Source organism: Lissotriton vulgaris, chromosome 3_1 (assembly GCF_964263255.1).
Source record: "Lissotriton vulgaris chromosome 3_1, aLisVul1.2, whole genome shotgun sequence".
NCBI classification, from domain to species: domain Eukaryota; kingdom Metazoa; phylum Chordata; class Amphibia; order Caudata; family Salamandridae; genus Lissotriton; species Lissotriton vulgaris.
Window position 1 is genome coordinate 1,786,683,432 of NC_141689.1, and position 23,569 is coordinate 1,786,707,000.

Genomic DNA, 23,569 nt, shown 5'->3' on the forward strand with positions numbered 1-23,569 from the left:
AGGAACTGTGAACCTGTTGGTGTAAAACACGCAATTTAGTTGTCAATTCGTGTAAATAGTCAAGCAGTACAGGATGCTCTATCTCACTGAGCCTTTTGGGCCTCGGTACCCCCCATATATTTGCTGGGCGCCCGAACACGATTTCGTGGGGGCTAAGTCCCAGCCTAGAATGGACAATCATTCTGGTAGATAGGAGTGCTAAGGGCAAGGCGTCAGGCCACTTAAGACCTGTGCTGGCTTGGATCTTGGCTAGTTTGAGCTTTAGGGTGCCGTTATAGCACTCTACTAGATCTGCTGATTGGGGGTGGTTTGCAGCGTGAAATTTCTGGTGGATGCCTAGACATTCGCACACTCTCTTCATCACCCGTCCCACGAATTCGCTTCCATTATCACTCCAGACCATTCTAGGCATCCCAAACCTAGGGAAGAATTCCTTGACAAGGGCTTTGGCAGTTGACAATGCAGTGTTGTCCTTAAGGGGATACGCTTCCACCCACCTGGAGAAAGCGCAAACAACAACAAGCACGTATTGCACCTCTCCATGTGGATGAAATCGAGCTGCAAAACCTCGAACGGGTACGTTGGAGGTGCAAAATGACCAGCTGGAGTTGGGGTCCCCCTACCGGGATTGTACTGCAAACACACCATACAACTCCTGACCAAATTCTCTGCGCATCTCTGGATACCACTATTCTGCCATACTGGGGCCAACAGTTTACATATTCCTTTTACACTGATGTGCGCCATTCCATGGGCCATTGTCACCACTGCGAGTACATATGCGTCGGGTAACAGCCATCGTTGGTGCTCTGACAATTCGACCCAACAACCATTCGCATCCAATCTTCCCTTGCTTTCTCTCCATTCATTCACCTCTTTTTCAGTGGCATCAGCTTGTATGGACTTCACACTTTCAATAGTGTCCTCACACATACCCACATCAGGGATCCATCTAGCAGGACCTACAACATACATCCGACTCATTGTGTTCCTTGCAGTCTCTTTCGCAACCTCGTCGGCAAATGCATTCCCACGACCAACATCATCTTGAATCTTTCTATGTGCGCTGCACTTTACAATCGCAACTTGTAGCGGTAAGGTCAGTGACTCGAGGAGCTCGTTAACTAGCTGGCCATGTTGGATTCTCGCACCATGTGACGTCAGGAACCCATGTTCACGCCACCATCGTCCAAAACTATGGGCTATGCCAAAGGCGTATTTGCTATCAGTATACACATTCACTCGCTTTCCTTCTGCCAACACACATGCTCTTGTAAGTGCTATTAACTCTGCTGCTTGTGCGGAATTCTGGGGGATGCGTGCGGTCTCAACAATGGTGTGCAATGTTGTTACGGCATATGCTGCAGTCGTATCACCATTTGGCAACTTGAAGCATGAACCATCAACCCATAAAGTGTCATTACATTCAGGAAGGTGAGTGTCCTGCAAGTCTACTCTCCCTTTTGTCTCTTCTTCTGTCCTAAAACAGCAATCATGCATTTCGACCTTATCTGTCTCAGTTGGAATGGGCAATAGCGTGGCGGGGTTGAGTGTATCGCACCTTTTTATGTGAACGTGACTCGCTAATAGTGTCAGTTCATAGCTTGACAGTCGAGCACTAGTTAAATGCTGCGTCTTCGTTCTGTTCAGTAAAATGTCTACTGCATGTGGGACCATAACGATCAGTGTATTATTCATGACTAACCCAGCAGACTGTCGGACACAGACAGCTGCTGCAGCAGTGGCCCTCAAGCAACTTGGTAATGCCTTAGCTACAGGATCTAGGGTTGCTGAGAAGTATGCGCATGGGCGCTGTTTGCTCCCAAAGTATTGTGTTAGGACTGATAATGGGCAGCCTTCCTTCACATGGACATATAACGTAAAAGGCTTACTGTAGTCGGGGTTGCCCAACACAGGAGCCGAGCATAATGCATCACTCAACTCATGGAAACTTGTCTGACAATCTTCAGACCAAGGCATAGGATTGGGTGTGTCTTTGCAGAGTAGTGCCAGCAAAGGTTTGGCCAATAGGGAGAAATTCGGTATCCATTGTCTACAGTACGATGTAATGCCCAAGAAAGCCCGAACTTCTCTCTGTGTCCTTGGGGCACTCAATCTTGCGATTGCCTGTATTCTTTCTGGGGTCAGTCTCCTTCCCTCCTTCGATAAGATGTGACCTAGGTAGGTCACTTCTTGTCGGCAAAATTGCAGTTTTGAAAGAGAGACTTTGTGTTTCATGTCGCATAAATGACGCAACAACGACAATGTGGCTCGCTTGCAAATCTCTTCAGTATCTGCAGCGATCAGCAAATCGTCTACATACTGAATCAGAGTCGCGCCATCAGGTAGAACAATCGTATCGAGTTGTGTTTTCAGAGCCTGACTGAATATTGATGGACTCTCACAGTAGCCCTGAGGAGCGCGTTTGAAACGGAAATTTCGTCCTCCTAAATTGAAGCCAAAAATGTCTCTGCTCTCCTCAGCAATCGGGATGCTGAAGAAGGCGTTCTTCAGGTCAATCACCGAAAACCAAGTGGCTGAAGCGGGAACCATTGTCAATAAGGCAGTAATGTCGGGGACGACTGGAAACTGCGGTACAACGATCTTATTGACTTCTCTGAGATCAATCACGAACCTGTACACAGGGGGCTGTGAAGGATCAGTACGCTTTAAGACAGGCAAAATAGGACTGTTACAAATGTTGCCTGTTGTTTCCTCAATGACGTCTTTCTCAATCAGATCGTAAATAATCGTCAACAATGCTTTCTCACATTCGCTAGAGATCTTGTATTGTGGAATACGTGGCAACCTGACATTGGCTTTCAATGTTATGACATACGGTGCTATCTCCAAAAGACCTACATCATTAGAACCACTAGCCCAAAGTATATCTGGAAGAGATGACAATTCAAAAGGAACATTCTCCCTTGCCAAATACATTGGAGAAATCACTTTCTTACCAAGTGTAAGTTGTACTCCAGAAGGAGAACAGTACAAGGTAGCATATAATCTCTTTAACAGATCCAAACCTAACAAGTTTTTGCCACAACCTGTTGTAAGAATGAGGGGTGCTTCTAATTCACATGGGCCAACAGAAAGGGGCATAGGACTAGAGATCGGGTTTCTAACCGGGGCGCCAGAAAAACCTACTGAAACATTCATTTCGCCAAACAAAGGTGCACCAGGAAGTTTTGAGTGCATAATCGAACTTTTTGTAGCACCAGTATCCAGCAGAAATGGTTCCGACACTCCTGATGTAATCACCTCGACATAGGGTCCATTCTGATCTACTGGAACTGAAATAACTCCCTCTCTTTGTCCATGGCTGTCCTAGCAATTATTGCTCTCATTCTCGTTCTCTGGGTAGTAGTCATCAGCATAGTACTGAGTTGACCTAGAAGATGCATTATTCTGTTGATCAAAGCCATTCATAGAATTCTGAGGCGGGAAAGAAGTGGTATTCTGGGGGAAATTTCCACGGCCCCTACCTCTAGGAGCCTGTTGAACACCTCTACCTCTTGCACCGGAAACACCATTTAGAAGTCGCGCTAGAGCTGGACAATTATTTTTGCAATGACCCTCTTCTTTGCAATAGGCACACTGATTCGGGCCATACGGAAAACGCTGATGGGAAAACTCGTTTCCTTGCGCGTTTCTCGAATACTGCTGTGGTTGTTGGTAATTGGGCTGACTAGGCATTCGAGGCGGATAGGCTTGATGGAGAAGAACTTTAGTTTTTAAATCTTTGGTCTTTTTGTCTGCCTTATCTAGCTCGTCTTTGCGTCTATTTTCGTAGTACTGGGCTGTGGCTAAAATCTGCGCGGACGTTGAAACAGCCCAAGCACTCTCTGAATCTTTTAATTTATTGCACAGTTCAGGGAGCAAATTATGTACGAATTTGTCTACAAACAATCTTTGGCCACCCTCAGTAGCCATATCCTGACCACTGTGATCGACGAAAGTCTCTTCAAATCTCGTGAAAAAGTCAGACACATTCTCATCTTTCTTTTGCTTGCACGCAGACAACTTATCCCAATTAACACGCATTAACGTCTTCATGTACGTGATAATTCTACCAGGGAGTTCAGCTATTAAAGGCTCTGGTTTGGAACCACCAACTTGTCTAGTATCTGCAGCAGTAATATTAGCCCACGTGTCACCTAGTTCCCGATCATGATCTGCATGACGAATTTTACTCCATAAAGGCTGTGGAACAACATTTCCAAACAACATGTCTATATCCGCTAAATTCATTATACATGAGCTGGCAGTCTGTGACAACTCCTTATAATACCCTGCAGGATTTTTACGGGGATCAGGTAATGTCTGTTTGAGTGCTAAAACTTCAGATCTTTTCCAGGGGACATGAACCCACACACGCTGGAAATGCAGCAGAATTGGTGGATTTACATTTGCATCACCTTCCCTCCATACTGGAGGAACCTCTCTCATAGGGTACTGTCGCGCCTTTTTCCTATCTGACACGTCATCTTCATACAAAGATCTAGAGACATTTCCCTTACTCCTATAGGATAATAACAGATCTATTGCTTTTTCAACATCGGCACCTACAATCATGCCTTCATAGAACTTAAAACGCACACGAAATAATTCCTACATTTTGTGTTTGGGATAATTTTTCTCCAAATCTTCGCAAAGGTATACACACATCTCTTCAAATACATATCTCTGAGTGGGTGCATCCCATTGACGGAAAACTTCCATAACAGACTGAACATCATATCTAACAGTGTCAGTGATCCATTTGAGTGCTAACTCATTCAGCACTCCTCGTTCCTCGTAATCCGGCAGTTGACTACGCAACTGTCTACGTCCTATTTTAGGGTCGTCTTAGGCGACCCAAAGAAAGGTGAGAACAGACCAGTGACAGTACTTGCCACTCTCTGTCGAACAGAAGGAGAAGCTAGCGGAGAGGCAGGTGCGCCAGAAAAGACAGGCTGATGTAAAGAGGAAGTCGAAGCGACAGCAGAAGAAGTCGAAGCAGTAGCAGAAGTAGTATCGGGATAAACAGGTGGAGCGGTAGGCAAAGTTGTAGGAGAAGTAAACGGAGTATGTAGCAAAGGCGGCGGCCCTGGAGAAGGCTGCGCCGGAGAAGTAGGAACCAGCTGAAGAGGAGCTGGTGCTTGTGCAAGAACTGTATTTCGTGCGCCGGGGCGCGGTATAACAATACGCTTCGGGGGTCCAACAATACTCGATGTGTATGGGGGTGGTGAATTCAACAAATGGGACATTAATGGATCTTTATCGGGTGTTCCCTTCGAATCTTGTCCCTCATGTGGTAACATCGGGTAGCATTTATCTACTGCTAGTTTCTTGCTTCTGAGCAGTTGTTCACTTTCCTGCTCTTACTCATTATCCCTGTATGCGATGGCATCTTGTACCATTGACATACCTTTTTTGTTTTTCTTTGCTAATTTTATTTCTTTCTGTTTGGCTTCTTTGCGCCATAAGCGAAAGAAGTCAAACATCGCCGGCCGGGCTTTCTTCTTAAACAGTTTGACCTCGAGGTTGTCTAAGACTTCTGAGTCAAAACTACCATATTGGGTCCATTTTAAAACACCATCCTTGCGGGTGTATTTTATCCATACCTCATTATATGTGATAGGGCCTACTCCGTGCTTGATATATAACTCATATGTTGGAGTTCCAATCGGAGGAACCGGACACGAATCCTCTAACTAGTCCTTACTACAACCAAGACAAAACAAGTTTCCAAGTCTGCTAAGACCAGGCATCTTTGCTCACTAGTCTAGCTTCAAACTTCAAGGGATTATCTAACTATGATACTTTCGTGAATACACAAATCCCTCGGTTTTGGCGCTTGCAAGTACCAAACAAACCGTATCTCAAGGATACCAAAACTAAGATCCAAACTAAGGACTGGGAGACGCTCCACTTATACTTAACTGAAGTATTGAAGATCGATTACGTCACTAGAAGACTCGTCTATCGTTTCGCTCTACCAAGGATGACTGGGTCCAAAACAGGGCGATAGTCAGGGCAGCAGTCCTTCGTAGCCGTCGGGACGCGGGGAACCTCGCAGCAAAGACCTTCGGAACCACGTCGACATACAGGGGTCGCTGAAGTGGCTGGCCGTCCTCTGGAATTTTCACACGAAGCTCCTCACGAACATCTGGCTTGGACCGTCACCGCTTGATACCGCCCCGAGTTGGGCGCCAACTGAGGTGCCGGGTTTTTAGGAACCCGGTGGTGCCAGGGGTAACACCCGAGGACCTCTGAGTTCTCCCTGTCTCGGACCACAGAAACCAAGAGTCTTCTAGGTGAAGTCAGAGATCGAGTTTTATTGGCTGCAACCAAGTAACAAGCGTCCTAGAATTACAACAGCACGGGCTGTAAGTTCTCAGGAGACTGTTCGTTTTTACAGAACCAGCCTTCTCCTTTTATACAAAATATTGCACTTCAGGCGAGAATTCTTGAGTTTACGATATGGTCATAGACATATTTACACAATAAAGCAAAGAGCGAAGTCATGACGGCCAACCCATATTTTAGATGTCCAGTTTGTGATAGATGACCCAGCCCAGCCCGGAATTTACAATCAGATATCGATGAAACCTCAATAAAACAGGGCACCTCCTTGTCATAAAACTTGCCATAAACAAGAAACATGGACAGGTGTATGTGTGTAGAAAACATGGTCTGTAGGTGGTGAATGGTTTATGGCATGTTGTGTATTGATGCTATCTCATTCGGCCACTGGGCGAGGAGCTGCCCGAACAGGTTTGGCTGGAGGCAGTGGAGTCAGTTTGGCCAGGTCATGGGGAAGTCAGCTAAGGTGGACGTGTCCTTTCAGATCAAGCTCGGCCTTAATCAATTGACTATATGAGGGCAAGTCATAAGATGGATGCTGTTCACAAAATGGAGTCTGAGGGTTCGGAACGGAAACCATGATTTAAGGGTGTTAGCATCGCTCAATCATGACGCAAATGCACAGGGATAATGTCCTAATCATTACCGGTCTACCGATACCAAATTCGTCATGGTACGACGATATTTTGTGACACGAGTGTTGGACCTTGATACCGGTATTACAGCAGGGTCCAGAATTTCAGAACCACAGGATCGTCCCTGAAGCAGCAGAACACCTTACATAGAACATATTTTTGTGGCAAATGTTAGCAATGAGATGGCATGTTGCCCATGACTCCAGTGAACCATTAATTTGCAGGACATTCACTCATATCACACCAGTGTCGGATTGGCAATAAGGGCCCTCGGGTAATTCCCGAGGGTCCGGTGTCCAGTGTCCAGTTCCAGCTGTAGGCTGCTTTTTTTTTAGCAGTCTAGGGGGCAATTTGGCGGTTTCTGCCTTGTTCTGATGAGTGGCCTTTCTGGCGGCAGATGGGCCTCCATTACCTCCCTTTTATCAAAGGGCAGAGTTGTCACTACCTTTCTCTTGCTGGGGCGGCCCATTAACATATGCATATTGAGTGGGGCAGGGGGCCGGAGCAAAAGTGGCCTCACTTGTATTAAAGTGAATTTCACCAGTGTAAGCTAATCCATGCATTTTTTTTACCCCATCCCCTTTTTTTTAAATAAAACTTCGCCGAAGCAGTGTTTTGCAAAGGCAATATGCAAATGAGGGCCACTTTATTTTTTATCATGCCCGGGACGACTTTTAATCTAAATCCAACCATGTACCACACCAAAATATTGCTTTTTACAGTGTAAGGTATCCTGGCATTGTTAAATGTGGTTGTGTTTAATGAGTATGTTATGTTATGAACTGTTATGCGAAAATTGGAACTCGCTGATGCTTCGCCTAGAATGGCCCCCTTTGTTTTCACTTGAATCAATGAACTACAGTCCGATGTCTCAGATCCCAGTCCGCAACCTCTTAATTCCTACAATAACAGCTCGCGAATACCTGCGCCGCCATCTTAGACTGCACGTGTCAGGAGAGGACTAAGGGATGTTGAATGCGCGCGGAATGCGGTGTCAGCCCTGTTGACAGGCGTCATCATGAAATAACAGAAAGTAACAGGGAGGATTTCTACTTGGCAAGTGTCGCTGCTCTTGCCAGGAGACAGTTGCAATTCATTTCTAGGCAAGCATGGACAGTGCGCGCAGGTAAGATTAGCAAAATGCAAGGCAGCAGAAAGACCCAGGGCTCAAGCAGAGGTGCTGATAGGAAGGTGACAGTCCTGATAGCTTTTTAGTTAACTGTGCTCAATTAGCTTCGCCTGTCACGCGCCCTTTAACCTTTAGCAATCCACCAAATCCAGTCCTTGTCAGCTCCTAACATCACGGATATTTGTCTTTTGTGTCATTTATCCAGTTGGGTTAATCCTAAGAACACCTTAATCCTTTCTTGCCATTATAAGGGGAGCACAAACACATTATCGATATTAGCAAGGTGTCGATTTGATCTCATTCATCTGTGGCTTTGCACATTTTTGGGAAAAGAGACAGCCTTTTGAGTGGTGTACAAAAGAAAATAAATAGTCCCCTAACCTCGGATCCGGGGGTCCCCTTCATGCATATCCGACTCGAGTAATTCAATGCTGCTGCATGTTTTCCAGGTACACGTCAGAGAGCTAATGCAGAGCAGTGTCAGCAGACCTCATAAACCCATCTACGGTTTGCATTACAGTGAAAATACTTCACTACTTCTACACTTTAGAGTCAAATGAGTTTCTCAAGGCACTTCAGAAGTTGTATAATGAAGTGGATAATGTGGGTGGGAAACTAGAACAAAAGCAAGAGAATCTACATTTAAAATGAAAAGCATGCGTATAGATTTATTCTGAAATTGGGAGAGGGCCCGACTGGAGATGAGTGAATGGGAAAAAATGGAAAGCAAAAAACAGAGGGGCATATTACCAACAACTAGCGATAATTATCGCTATGGTGGTTTAGCGGCGATATTTTTATCGCCGAGCTGCGGCGATTTTTATCGCTTAGGAACCCTGCTATTATCAAGGTTTATCTCCTAAGCGATAAAAATCGGCCGAAATGCATGTATATCGCTGAAAATTCAGAGCTATTCATGCATTACCGAGCTAATGCTCTTAGCCATGTTATCCACCTACCATTGGATAACATGGCTAAGAACTGCTCAGGGGCAGGTGTTATCTTTTAGAGATATTTGCGCTTAGCACGAATATCTCCAAAAGTTGGTAATAGGAGATAGCGATGTTAGCGACTGTTTCCAGTCGCTAACATCTTGGCACACCCACTTTGCATGTCATTAGTGATCAATATCAATGATCAAGATGGTCGCTATCTCCTACTAGCTGTTGCTAACTGGTGTTAGCGACAGCTAGGTAATAGGGAGATAATATTATCTCCGCTTTCTTGGCTTTTAAAGCCAAAAAAACGGAGATAAACACCCTTGATAATATGCCCCAGAGTTTTAGAGTTATTGAAAGTCAACTTGATATAGTATATAGGTTGTTTGTGGGCATATTTGGTCTATGATGTATTTTTGTCAATAGCCCCATTTAACATTGTGTCCTAGTGAAAGCTTTCAGTTTGAAATGTTTGATGGCACGAATGCAGTTACACATTTGAAGAAATGAATGGAAATAAAGTATGTTCTAAAGGCCTTATTTAAAATTTGGCAAGTGAATTTTACATTTCATTCACCATTGAAGTGGCAGCCGGCACAGGTAAAAGCGGTAAAGCAGGTGGGCGGGGCGGGGGCAGGTTCGGGGTGAGGGAAGTCAACAGATGACGGGTTAGTTAAAATTAAATTAAAGAAAATTAATAAACCACTTACCTTCCTCTTGCCGCATCACAGAGTCCACCAAGACAGCATCACTATCAGACATGAACAGATGGAGGATCCATGATCACTGAAAAATTCCTGTTTACTTCACTGCGCATCAGGACCCTGTTGATGATAAGTGAACAAGGATCTAAATTGTCTGAGTTACCTGCGGTCAGGAATGGTCACGAAGACTAAATGTAAGTGCAAATGTTTTTGTACTTGTTTAGCGCACAGCTACCCGCAGTGGGTTTCCCGGGGCATGTACGAATACCGCAAGGGAACCCTTCCTGACTTTCCCTGTGAAGTGTCCACTCCTGGGCACCCCCATGGTTCGGACCAGGCATCTCCTCGCGTTGTGGGGGCCGTTGTGGAGACTAAGCAAGCTATTGCCCAGAGTTGCAGCCTGGGACCCATGATCAGAATAGGCATTGAGGCGAGAATATCCAGTCAGGGGAATTAATGAGCCCAAGACCCGCTGGGGCAGGAATTGAACCCTGGTCCCTGGTCAGATCTCTGCATCGAGGTCTGCCTGCTCTAACCATTGAGCCACACTTCTCCACAAAATAAATACAAGCTGTGTTGTTCCAAAAATATTCCTTTCCTCATTTCCTCGTAAATATAAACTCACATTTTAATTGTTTGTGTTTTTGCTTCCATGGTTGAATGTTACTGCATGATATGTTTGGATGCTCTATCAGAAAAAGAAATACATCGGAAGCCAAATGCATGCATATAATATTTGGGTGCATTTGCGTAAATACGCAAACACACAAACCCACACACACAAATCCAGAAACTTGCTATCACATCTATGCACTTGAGGATTCACGTGGATGTTGGTTGGGTGAATGAATGGATTTTTGTGTAATTGTATTTCAAGACAACTGTATGACTGAATGACTGTGCTGTATACGATGGTGGGTGAGTGGCAGTTGAATGGGGGGGCTTCAGTTGATCTACTACAGTTTTTCACCATTGATACTTCTAAAGCCACAGGTAATCCACATTGCATGTTATGCAGCTGATCATATGTCTGCACATGTTTTGGAGGAGTGTGGTGTGAAATAGTGCAGCTTGCTTAGAAATGACAAACATGAAAGCATTATTTCTTTCCACCTTCACCTCAGTGATGGCAAGACCGGGCTACAAACCACCAACATTGCTACTAAAAGTAACCATTATTGTGTGCATGTCAGCTAGAGACTCAAGCCTGAAAGCCACAGTCAGTTGGGTCGGCCTGGAAGCTAATCACACAAAGGTATGTTTACTATTATTGACTCGATATGCAATGCTTGGAAGCAATGCTTGGAAACTGTGCTTGGAAGCAGTGCGTGAAATCAATTGCTTTCCTGTCTTTCCAGCCTTGGACCTTGGTTCTGATAAAAGAGATTAAACACTTTTATTTTGGATTTGCAACACTGGTTGAATCAAGGTGAACATACACATCTACCGAGGAGGGTACTGTCAAAGGACATTCAAATCTAGGTGTAAAGATTCAAAAAGGAAAAACAAATACCTTGAGACACAGAAAAGATTGCCTTCTATACATAATCTCTTGCCCTCATACACCTCCTATGAGGAGTCAGCTCAAAGGGCGGAGATGTTAGGACAGTGGTCAACCTGCTACGACAGAGGAACATGGAATGCATTGCACTTTTCTCCAGGCCCCAGTGTGGAGAACAGCCATTTAAGCTTAGTGCATTGGGAATCACAGCATGCATGTCTTCTAATGCTCAAAATTAATACGCTGGCTAAAGGAGGATAAAAGTTCAAATTGGTGCCCTGACAGAATGTGTGAATTAATTAGAAACAGGTAAGTGTGACTTGGATTGATGGCAGCTTGGGATTCATGCAGAGAGTACCCCACAAGCAAGCGTGTTATAAGACTTGAGGAGCTCGCTCAGTCCTTGGTGGGATACAGCTCAATTATAAGTAGCCTTATGTCTGGATTGTCTGGGTGCAGGAATACTGAAAAAAACTACCTGCTTGAAATTAGGGCTTGTAAATTTGCTGAAGCCTTTGGCTTTAAGAGTAGCGTCCACGTGCTTACAACAGGTGATACATTTGAGTATTAATCCTGTGGAAAGAGGAATTCCTGGTGAAATTCCAGCAGGAAAAACCAAACAGTACAATTGTTGCCTATGCTGTTGGCATTAACTCATAATTGCAAGGTACCGGTGGGGTGTTACAGCTTAGTGCCATTGTTTATGTTTGGGGAATTTCCACACTGCAGGACCATTCAGCTCCTAATAGAGACCTAGAAAAGAACAGAGAAAAATAAACACGACCAGAACACTTGTTTAATGCCTACTCAGCATGGAGAAATAACAAAAATTCTGCATATGTGTTGTAATCTGACTGCACTGTTAATTTAGGCCCTATACCTATATGTATACATGTGGCAGCTGATCCGAGCAAAGAAATAAAAGAAACTGCTTCTCACTACGTCTGCCATGGAGTAATGTATTATAGGTAACTAACCTCAAGAAGGTCCAGCAATTCAAATATGGTCGCTTCTTTCTGCTCACAGAAACTCCGTTGTTTATGGTGCTCTGACCACTCCATGGGTCACAGAAGGTAACTGTGGTGTCTGTGCATTTTATCTTAGTGCACTTCTTTTATATATAATTGTTGGAATGTTACTTTGTACGTGTCTGTATATTCTATGCACTACTTACAATGGAATGTTTGGGCAAGGCATTGGAATTACTCCACAGGCAGTTGGAGCCACCACCTTGAGCACTTTATACCTGTATGCTGTTGTATCCAGTTGACTACAATACATTCATGCAAAGACTGAAGATTCCTAGGCTATATGATTGACTACTCATATTACTGAAGAAAGGACACTTCAATTTTGGTGACGAGGATGGGATGCGAATATTTTTGTAAAATCAGATTTCTGTAGCTAAAATGACACCTTACACATATATGAACATATATCTAAAGAAGTATGTGAGATCACATTTTAGCAACTGTCAGGTCTTATTTTGATTGGAAACATCAATTTAGTTTTTTTAATGTAATGTGCTTTTGCGCACAAAATATAATTTCCTTCCAACCTACATCTATAATAAGGAGTCTGAACACTTCTACACGTCATACTGTAAATAAACATTTGGTTAACATGCATGATAAGTTGTTTTTGTGCGAAACAGCTTCGTTCCATATGGTTTCTGCATTCACCAAAACAGTTGCTGCCATCTGATGAAAACAATGCACATCGGGCATGCAATGTAAGCACCTGATGCAGTGCTTAATTGTGCCGCAGTTTGCTCAGCACCGGCACTTATTTATAAACACGGCACATATTTTCGAGAAACCTCACATGGTGGTGCAATGTGTGTATATTTTGAAACAACATTCATTAGTGAAGCATTAAGCTATTTGATATATGTTTAAAAAATGATAAACTTAAACTTGCAATTTAAAGTGAGTGGGTTGTGCCAGATGCAGTGGACTAGTAAGTAATCCATACTTAACTTTTTAAAATTAAGCACTGACCTAATGGAAGCTGGAATGATACACCAAAAGACAATAGCACGAGGTGAGAGAGAAAATCTGAGCTGATCAAATAAAATGTGGTAGAGAACATCTCAAGCCAAAGGATGTGGGGCTCAAGCCAATGGTTGAAAGGGTCCATCCCAAAGCCCTTTTTATGTATATGGGAAACAGTACATTTTGCAGATACCTGCACTGTCAAGAAATCCTAAAAAGACTACAGGAAAGAAAATGCTAAGATACTTTAGATTTTCTTTCTACTTCAATATTTATATATTTTATTTGGACATGTATAACAGGCACGAGACATCTGAGCATCTAGTTATTTAGACTGTCTATTTATAGGCAGGAATTATAAACTAAGCATCTTTTACAAATCTAAAACCACATTTGATTGTATTCCAATAATATTATCCCTTTCTGTCTTTGTGATGTAGGACACAGACAAGATGCTGCATGATGCAATACCCTCCTTGCATTACTTAAGGTTGGAAGTAGGCTGGGCACCCTTTGTAACCATTAGTTGCAGAAGTATTTAGAATACAAACTTACATTTCATTGCTCCTTGACTGAATTAATGCTTTATTCTGAAAAAACAATGACTTTAGGTAATTAAGGGCCAGATGTATGAAGCTCAAATGGGTTCGTAAACACTGAAATTCGCAAAATTTCGGCGTTTGCGAAATCATTTGAGCAAAATGGTATGTATGTAGCAAATTTCAGTGCAAAATAAGGAATCGCAAATTTGCGATTCCTTATTTTGCAATTGCATTTAAGGAATCACAAAATTTGCAATTCCTTAAATGCAATGTATGATGCAAAAAAAATTGCTAATTGTCCCTAAGGAATCGCAAATTACCACCAACCTCAAGTTGGTGGCAATTTGCAAATTTCTTGAAAAATGCCCATTTTTGCATTTTTCAAAGTGCCATGTGATGCACATACATGCCCTTAGGGCATGTATGTGCACCACATGTGCACCCATGCTTATTCCAGGGGTGCAACAGGGTGTCCTTTGGACACCCTTGCACCCTTGAAATTATTCTCAATTTGCGATTCGCAAATTGCGAATCGCAAATTGAGAATAATTTCACATTCATTCCTATGGGCCTCCTGGCCCATAGAAATGAATGGGAAATTATTCCTTAATTGCGATTAGCAATTTGCTAATCGCAATTAGGGAATTTTAAGAAATCGCTAAAAAATAGCGAATTTCTACATACATACAATTTTGCAATTCTCAAATAGCGATTCCTTAAAAATCGCTATTTGAGAATCGCAAAAGTGTATCATGCTACATCTGGCCCAATATTATTATACAAAAAAAGAATGCCTGGAATGCTTGAATTCATCTCAGCCAGTCTTAATTACTCTGAGCCCTATCCTGTTTACTCGCCAGAAAGAAGAAATCATAAGGAGAGGCCTGGTTGTAGCAACAATGTTGAAAAATCTGTTGTCAAAACTGATAGGGCCTTCACTATGCCCCCTACTAAAGGTAGCACAGGTCAAGGTACTCCCCACATTAACTTACAGCAGCAAAGCATTGCGTGGGAGAGACGGCAAGCAACTGGATAGCTCCGTGATCATGACCTACAGAACAATGTTCAGCCTTCCAAAATACACTTTTCCAGCTCAAATAAGGTTGGAGTTCGGCTTGGTGAAATGATCGCTGGCCCCTATATCATCTGCTGGAACAAGATTAGATTCTCTGCCTTAAATACTCTAAATCAGCTGCTATAGAAAGAACTCCAGAATAGGGTTACCTCACCGGGCAAACGTTACCTACAAGAATCTCTTGAGATCACAAGGCTCACCAACCTCTGGAACACTCAGCTACAATAACACATCCTTTAAATAAAAATTGGTCTGGAAGTCGGTAAAACAAATCTCACTGCTGGAGGGCAAGGCTCTGTTTTCAGCCAGATCCACGGGCTGGATGACCCTGAACTCTTACAAATCATCTGCACCGCAAAAAAACTTCAATCAGGATTACCCTAAAACTCTCAAAATAAAGTCTTTAAAGTACTGCCTGGGTTTTTGTTCCATGTGCCAATACTCTCCCACCATGGCAGAGGGCATGCCTACCAAGCACTTGCAGTCTGTGTGACACAAACCCAGGAGATATTTTGCACCTATTCTGCACATATATGGCGCTGCAGCAAGAGAGGATAGAGCTGCTAAAGACTCCTCTCAAGCAGCTAGGAACTCGCACTAGGAGGCAAGCGGTGCTGGCATGTTTTGACTTAGGGGCCACACAAATGAATTGGAGAGAGGTCAACTTCCTTACACTGGCGGAACAAAAAATGATAACATTACAGGAGTGCAGAAACCACTCCAGCCCTAAGCAGACAATTAAGAACCCCACATGCCAACTGGAAGCAGCTTCCTTAAATTTAATTTCAACAACTCAAAAAAGAGCCCTAAAACGGGGAAACCCCTACGCACCTTTCATCCACTAGGAGCCTCTTCCTGATATGTACGCACTTTTTGCACTTTGCCATGTGGCTGTCTGGCTTTACTGTCATACACAATTGATGCACATCGCAGGCCACATTAACCATTATTATTACAGTCATGTAGCACTGCATTGCATAGTCTTCAGGGACCTTGGCTTTTACTGTCACATTTAAATGTTACCAATTGAATGGTTTTATCATTTTTTGTATTTTTGATTGCAAGCACTGTACAGTATTTTTATCATATGTAACAATGATTTTATTGCTGAACCATAGTCATTTTTTATCCTGATAAGTTCAGAACAGTGCAATGGTTTTCAGCAACTATGCATAATAAAAATACATTTTAAACTATCCTGTTTAGGTGATGGAAACATAAGTCATGGAAAAAAACCGGATTATTTTATCTGATGGTTTCTGTTTTGATATCTTATGGACTGATTCGAGGACGGAGTAGAAGTAATCTTCTCTATTTTCTTCACAACCAATTTTTTTTGGTGTGCAGGTAACTTTGTGTTGAAGTCCCCAGTTACACTTATGATTGTCCCTTTGTAGTATTAATTAGTTTCTTTAGATTATTCAAGAACGAAAAAATCCTATTTTTCTCTTTCATTGTTCGGGGAAGTATGTTTTTATCCATAAATGCAAGCTGTCATTAAATTATTGTAGTACCATGAAAACATTTCTGGCATTTCCAACGGATGTTGTGTTTTAAAGTGAGAAGTGTAGTCATCCACAATTCTCTAGGTTTCCAGGAGGAAATAATTTGATGTGAGGCTAGAAAGTTGATCAAGTCTCTTCCACTACATTTTAGCTGGTACTGAGGCCCCATAATGGTCCATGAATATATGTTGAAGTAACAATTTGGTAATTGAGTAGCTGTGTAAGTCTTATCAGTAAGTCTTTTGGACACCTAGTAGTCTGTATTTGAAAGTTTGGTAGCTGACTTTATCTTAACCTGTAGGTTTCGAGTCTACTGACATTTTGCTTTTCGGCAGCATGGTCGTTATTTACTTTTATTCTTAAGTTGCTGACTTCCTTTAATCATAGGTTGCCAGCTCTTTACTGAACTTTAAAGAGCATTATAGTAATAGACCACCAATGTTGATGCTTGATTCATTTCCTTTAATATGTAAGGGTATTTTTGTTTTGTGCCGAACTTCAATTCAATTTCCCAGTTTGCCCAATCTTCTTTGCTAGCTCAGATATAAGTGGACTAGGTATCGGATGACCAACAAGTGCAAGTGAACAGCTATGAACTTGACACTTAAAAGGTTGTGTTAATTTAAGGTGTTGAATTCCTCAGATGTTTACAGCAATCTTAAATATTTTTTTTGTTCAAAATGGCATGCTGTACCTGAAAGTGGTACATGGAAAAATAAATTCATGCAAAGGACTGTCATGACACTGGTCATTTGGTTTTTGCTTATTAAAATTTAATAGGTCTTCATAGAGCATCAAACTGTTTTCCTCAGTCAAACTTCGATTACTTTACAAAAGAATTACATGTGAGTTTGAGAACAGTCTGGAGGTTAACAATTGGTTTCATCATTTTACTTAGGTGCTCCAGATGAAAATATTTTAAATCCATCTACATTCACTGGTGGTGACCGTTTGTGACCATACCTGTCTGTGAGATCTCTGCATGTAATTGTACTACTGGGCCAATTGCTTCAGTGATTGGTTTAAGAAATATATCATTATTTTCTTGTGTGGGACTGGTTGTTATTTTAGTTTGTTCAATATTTGTTGTCATAGATGGTTCACTACAGTTTTAGATAAAGTTTGAATCTTTGCTGTTCATTCTCCTAATTGAGTTGATGCTGTTTAGTTCTTGATTAGTATTAACATTTCTAGATACTTTGGCGCTCTTTAGTATGGGGGGCATACCCCAGGGAAATGGGACCGCCCGCTATGGGTGCGGTGGTCCTGCACAGTGGCGGGCGCATCCCGAATTTCTGACATTGCGGCGGGCGGTGCTGAAAGCACCGCCTGCCTCAATCCCAGAAATGCAAATTGTGCATTTGACAGTACAACGTGACAGGCACCACGCAGTGCCTGCCACGTGTACTGTCAAATGCAGGGGGTACCATAGGTACCCCCCATGTGCACCCCCCACCCCCCAAAATCACTGGTGGCCCGCTACGGGTCCCCAATGATGAGAACCGTATGCCTTTTCGTGGTGGCAATGCTTGTCCCCGCATGTATGCTAATATCGATGGCGGTGTCTACCAGACACCGCCACCATATCAACAGCTTTTCCGCCCGGTCGACTCTTCGACCGGGTGGAAAACCGAATTGAAGGTCTTTCCATCCGACGGGGTCCCCCCCACCATGGTAATGTGGCGGGGGAAATTTACATGAGGGTGGGCGAATGTGTCGGGCGGATCACCACCGCCATGTGGGTGATGGCAATACGCCCGACATACTAATGAGGCCAGAAGTGTGGTAAATTGGTAGTAGAGTGAGATATAACTTTCTCTTCAGAAATTGTAAATGTCGGGGAGGAGATTGTTGGATTTACCTAAACTCTGCCATCCCTAGGGAGCAGAAAGACCACTAGACACCAAGAATTATCTTTAAAAAATATGGATGAGGATGGCCAACCCTGGCATCAGTCCTGACAACCACCCGACAGTCCTCAACCTTTTCTTTATTCCCCCAGGGTCATTAGGTGCCAACAGGGAGGGTTAGGCCCCTATTCGGCCTCCCCCCTAATTGCATACAACTGTCTGGTGCCTGGGAGTGGGAATGCAATGGTCAGCCAGGACAGGCAACCCCCACACATCCTTTTGCTGCTCTCATTTTTCCTTGATGGACGAGTAGGCTTGCTGATGCCCCTGGGATAGGCAGAAAGTTGGTAAAACCCTCAATCTGCACACAAAGAGGACTGAATACCCTCTAGGCTACTAGGGGTAAAAGTAAGAAAAGGAATGGTGAGGGGTGCTGGAACATCTTAACATTAGTCACCAAACCCTGACACCAGACAGTATTTGTGCTCCCGAAAGAGGTAGAATGGGGGTTTTACACCCTGTATGCCAACCCATTTGTCAAAACTATGACCAAAGAATTTCCAATACCCTCTCACTCACCGTGGTGAATGGCTGCACTATTCGGTCTGTGGGTCAGCTGGTAACCAGGGATCCCTACCAAACCTAGGCATATCTGAAACCTAGAGATCCAGGAAAACCCAGGATGGTGAAACTTGCATAGCTCCTACAGATTTTCAAATCCAGAATTGTGTACACATATTAACATTTATTTGCCAAAAAGCCTACTTTAACCATATGTATGTAACAGAAAACTCAGCCACTTCCAGACAAGGGTCAAAGTCTTCACACTCTTTTGCTGACTAAAACACTTTTGCCTATGTGGGGCTGGATCTTAAACACATCATAGGAATGGACCAAAACTATAATCATTTGAAGACCCCATTGACATCACAATGACCTCACATGATCAAGGTTTTGACCATTTACTGTGGCAGATGATAGAACGAGCCACAAACGCAGGATACTGTTTTTATCAGGGGAAGTGTGGAAACTCTGAGTGGCTTTTATGTGGATACCCACAAAGTCTGAAAACTTCCATAACAGAAAAGCGAGGAAGATACACAACTTTAGACAAAGTTTGAAGTTTGTACAGCTCTCTGGGTATGAAAACTGTTGTAATCTCACTTGGTCCTTTCCCACACCCCTCCTCCTTCCCGTCCCTGTTGGTATGTTCCGCTCTACAATGCATGAACATTCCAGAGCTGCCTTCAGCTGACTGGAACCTGTGGTGGTGATAAGAAGGAATAAATAAGACTCATACGATACTTCAGTGTACCTCGTTATTTTATAACACTGGCGACGGAAGTCTGCGTGGGGGCAGTTCACCATCACCCCCAAGTGATACTCCAGCACAGCGGGTCATGATAATGGCATAAGGAAAGTATTTTAAAGAAGAGACGAAGACGCCTTCCAACTTACCTTCTCCGCATCTTTAAGCAGAGGGTGAAGTGCCAGTTACTAGAACCTTGCTGCGTGCTGTCATCTTCACGCTGAGGTGAGCTGTGGGGATCCCTCCTGCGCAAGCATCGGCCGTGGCTCCCAGCAAGTTGACTTTGGCCAATGGGGGAAGGTGTTCGGGGGGTACCCAGGGGCAAAGGAAATTACAGCCTCGAGTGTGCCTGATCACCTTATTGCCATCTCCCTGAAAGTGAACGTGTACGTCTGTGTACGAGTACAGCGTTAAGTTAACCAGCGTACAGCATGAGCAGTTGGTGTGGCTGACTAGGAGTTGAGGAGCAGCGAGGCACAACCATTTTCGTTGGGGGACTGTGTGGTCCTCCTCAACGCGGTTTCCGCCAGGATGAGCGCCTGAGCTGGGAGCTGCGGAGTGAGCTCCGTGTCCGCGCAGTTCCTCACAGCGTTGGAGTGGGGAATAGCGTTGACTGCGCCGCTCCGGTGTGTCAGTTTCCTCACAGGCGCCGGAGCAGGGGAGCTGTGTGAGGCAATCCGCACCTGCGAGGTATCTCTCCTCACAGCTCCGAAGCCGGGGAGCAGTTTCCTCACAGGCGAGGGAGCAGGGGAGCTGTGTGAGGCAATCCGCACCTGCGCAGTAATCTCTCCTCACAGCGCCGAAGCCGGGGAGCAGTGGCAAGGAAGCGTCTCCGGCGTGCTGTTTTCCCTCACAAAGGCACCTGCAAGCAACGGTGTACTTTAGCGGTGCCCTCTCCCGAGTGTTAACGGGAGCCATAAAAGTTATTCTTTAACCCCTTGTTGGTGCTTTTCGGTGTGGCCGTCAGTCTCCGCTGACAGGCACAGCTGTCTGCTTTCACACAGCTTTTGGGCTCAAGGCATGGCGCAGAGTCACTGGTTCTGAAAGGAAGCATCAGACGACGGTGGTGGCGTCTTAAGGAAAAAAGGTACTTTCCTTTCCCCATCGCACTTTCGCTGACTGGCTCTTCTGGACTAGATTTCTGGCCCTACATATTCGAAGAGTTGCCTGTTGATTTTTCGCGGATGGGCACAGCTGTGTAGAGTCTGTGGAAAATCGTTCTCACAGTGTTTTGACAAGAATCTTTCAAAATAACGTACTGTCTACCCATACATTATTACTATTTGTCTTTGAAATTGTTAAGATCTCTATGGTTCAAGGGGTCGTTACTCTTGTGGTGGTATTGAGGGGGAGTACAGTTACACGTTAAACATAGACTGCATTTTATCTTTTCTTCACTATGGCAAGCACGAGCATGTCTCAACCACCACCATTCCTGAACGAGGTGGGGGAACCACAGTTACCTTGGAAACAGTGGTTAGGACTTTTAGAATCCTACTTGATAACCACTGGGGGAGAGAAATTCTCTGCATTAAGAAAACTGCACACATTACTCCATAATTTAGGGGTAGAAGGGCGCAAAACGTATGATAATATAACTGCGGAGGCAGAGGAGGATAGCGATGATGATGAGAATGTGTATTTAGCAGCGGTTGGCAGACGGGAAAAACATTTTGGCAAGACTATTAATGTGATTTTGAAGAGGCACAGATTTTTCTCTAGGGTGCAAGGTAAAGGAGAAAAGGTGAAAACTTACATTGCAGCACTTAAAGGGTTAGCTAACACTTGTGATTTTGATGGATTGTATGACTCACTTATTAGAGACCAGTTAGTGAGGTGTACTAATAACAATAAAATTCAAGAGAGGCTCTTGGTGGCCAATCCGGATCTTAAACAAGCTGTAGAAATTGCAGTAGGCATTGAGCACACAGCAGATTGCATGGCAGCTATGAAGGGGGAGGGACAGAAAACATGGAGGTCAATGTTATTAGCAAACATGAAGCTAGCAGGGAGGCTAAGGGGAAAGGCCAGGGTCCGGTTCCTCCTGGTACCAAACTTAAGTGTTTCAGGTGGGGCATCCCCAACCACCTGGCTAATCACGCAAATTGCCCGGCAAGATCAGTTACATGTCATAAGTGTGGGAGGAGAGGCCACCTAGCGAGACTGTGCAAGGATTTCCAACCTAAATCAGTTCACTCTATTGAACAGGAGACAGATCAAGAGGTTAAGTTGGTGTTCAAGATGGATGATGAAGAGGGAGCAGAGAAGTATCCGTCTTGCACTATTACTCTAGATCAGAGGGAGGTCTGTGTTTTTTCTGATTCATGTTCTCCGTATACCTTAATTGAAGAAGAGACATTTCATAGAGTGTTCCCCTCTGAACAGCAGACGTTACAACCTGCTGATGTGCACCTGGGGGGGTACACTAAGGACCCCATACCCTTGGTGGGAATGACAACCATGAGGATTGGGTTTAAAGGAAGGTGCACTGTGGGCAAGGTGTACATTACCAAGAAAGGCTCTTGTTTGTTGGGGTGGAGACATCAACGGGAGCTTGGCATCAAACTAGACCCCAACAGCCCTGACCAAGTACTCCTGGTAGATCAGTCGGTTGGGGCATGAAGGAGTGTGAAGAGTTTCTCCAGGTATTCACAGACAAATTGGGGTTACTCAAGGGTTATCAGCATTCCATTAAACTTAAAGGGAAGGCGTAACCAGTGGCCCATAGAGTAAGACCTATTCCCTATTTGATGCAAGCTCCGCTTCAAGTTGAAATAGACAAATTGTTAGCCCAAGGTGTAATTGAGCCCATTGAGAGTTCACAGTGGTTGGCCCCGATTGTTCTTACAACCAAGTCTACAGGAAAGGACATCAGGCTATGTGTGGACCTTAGAGACCTTAACAACAGTATCTGGGTAGACAGGCATCCTCTACCACGCATACACAAGGTCCTAACCCAGATCAAAGGTGCAAGTTGTTTTAGTGTCCTCGACCTGTCCTCTGCCTACCACCAGGTAGAGTTACACCCCAACTCAAGGCATTTAACCTCTTTCATCACACCCTTGGGTGCCTTCCAGTACATCTGCATGCCGTTTGGCTTAGCCTCGGCTGCTGCTGCATTTCAGAGGATTATGCAACATGTGCTGAAGGGTCTACCTAAGACGCTATGCTTCCAGGATGATATCCTCATCTATGGTAAGGATGTTGAAGAGCACAACCACATTTTAAGGGGAGCCTTGGTTAGACTGGAGGCTGCTGGTCTAATCCTAAAAAAAAAGAGAAATGTCGCATTGGGGTGGGGTCTGTGGAGTACTTGGGCCACACCATTTCTGTGTATGGCATTAAGCCCAAGCTTAACCTTGTGGAAGCCATTCAAGACACGAAACCTCCCACTAATGTAGAAGAGTTAAAGTATTTTCTCTGACTTTCTGAGTATTACGCCAAATTTGTGAGAAATTATGCCAGTATTGTGGAACCCCTTAGAATGTTGGTGAAAGCAAGAAATCCATTTGTTTGGAATGAAAGTTGTCAAGTGGCGTTCACTACAGTGAAAGATTGCATAGCATCAGCCCCATCCCTGGGGAGATTTGATCCGACCAAACCCACAATCCTATTCACTGATGCTAGTAACAAGGGTGTGGGGGCTAGCCTTGTAAAGATGGACAGGAATGAAGAACAGGTAGTGGCCTTCGCGTCTAAAAGGGGCGGAGGTTAACTACTCTGTGGTTGAAAAAGAGGCACTTGCGTGCACATGGGCCATTAAACACTTCCGCTTTTTCTTATGGGGCATACCTTTCACTGTGCGGACCGACCATAAACCCCTTATGTATGCCTTCACCACGAAGGGTTCAGAGAAAATCACACCCAGACTTTCAAGGTGGATTTTAGGCTTGGAGGGGTACAACTTCACTGTGAAGTACATGCCAGTATCTCAGAATGTGGGTGCAGATTTCCTGTCCCGTTCACCTAATGAAGTGGGTGGGGAAGAGGCCACAACGGTGGATGAGGAACGGGTGTTGTCACTCACTTCTTTGGG

The 23,569-nt window shown here is 44.1% G+C and overlaps 1 protein-coding gene across 1 annotated transcript in view; it reads right to left on the reverse strand.

The window, feature by feature from the left end:
- Nucleotides 1-9,815, reverse strand: part of LOC147728447 (uncharacterized) — a 32,788-nt gene extending 22,973 nt beyond the window's left edge. The window contains exon 1 of the mRNA XM_086963802.1: nucleotides 9,764-9,815. Coding sequence (XP_086819928.1) covers nucleotides 9,764-9,815 — 52 coding nt within the window. The remainder of the gene's footprint in view (nucleotides 1-9,763) is intronic.
- Between the last annotated feature and the right edge of the window lie 13,754 nt (nucleotides 9,816-23,569).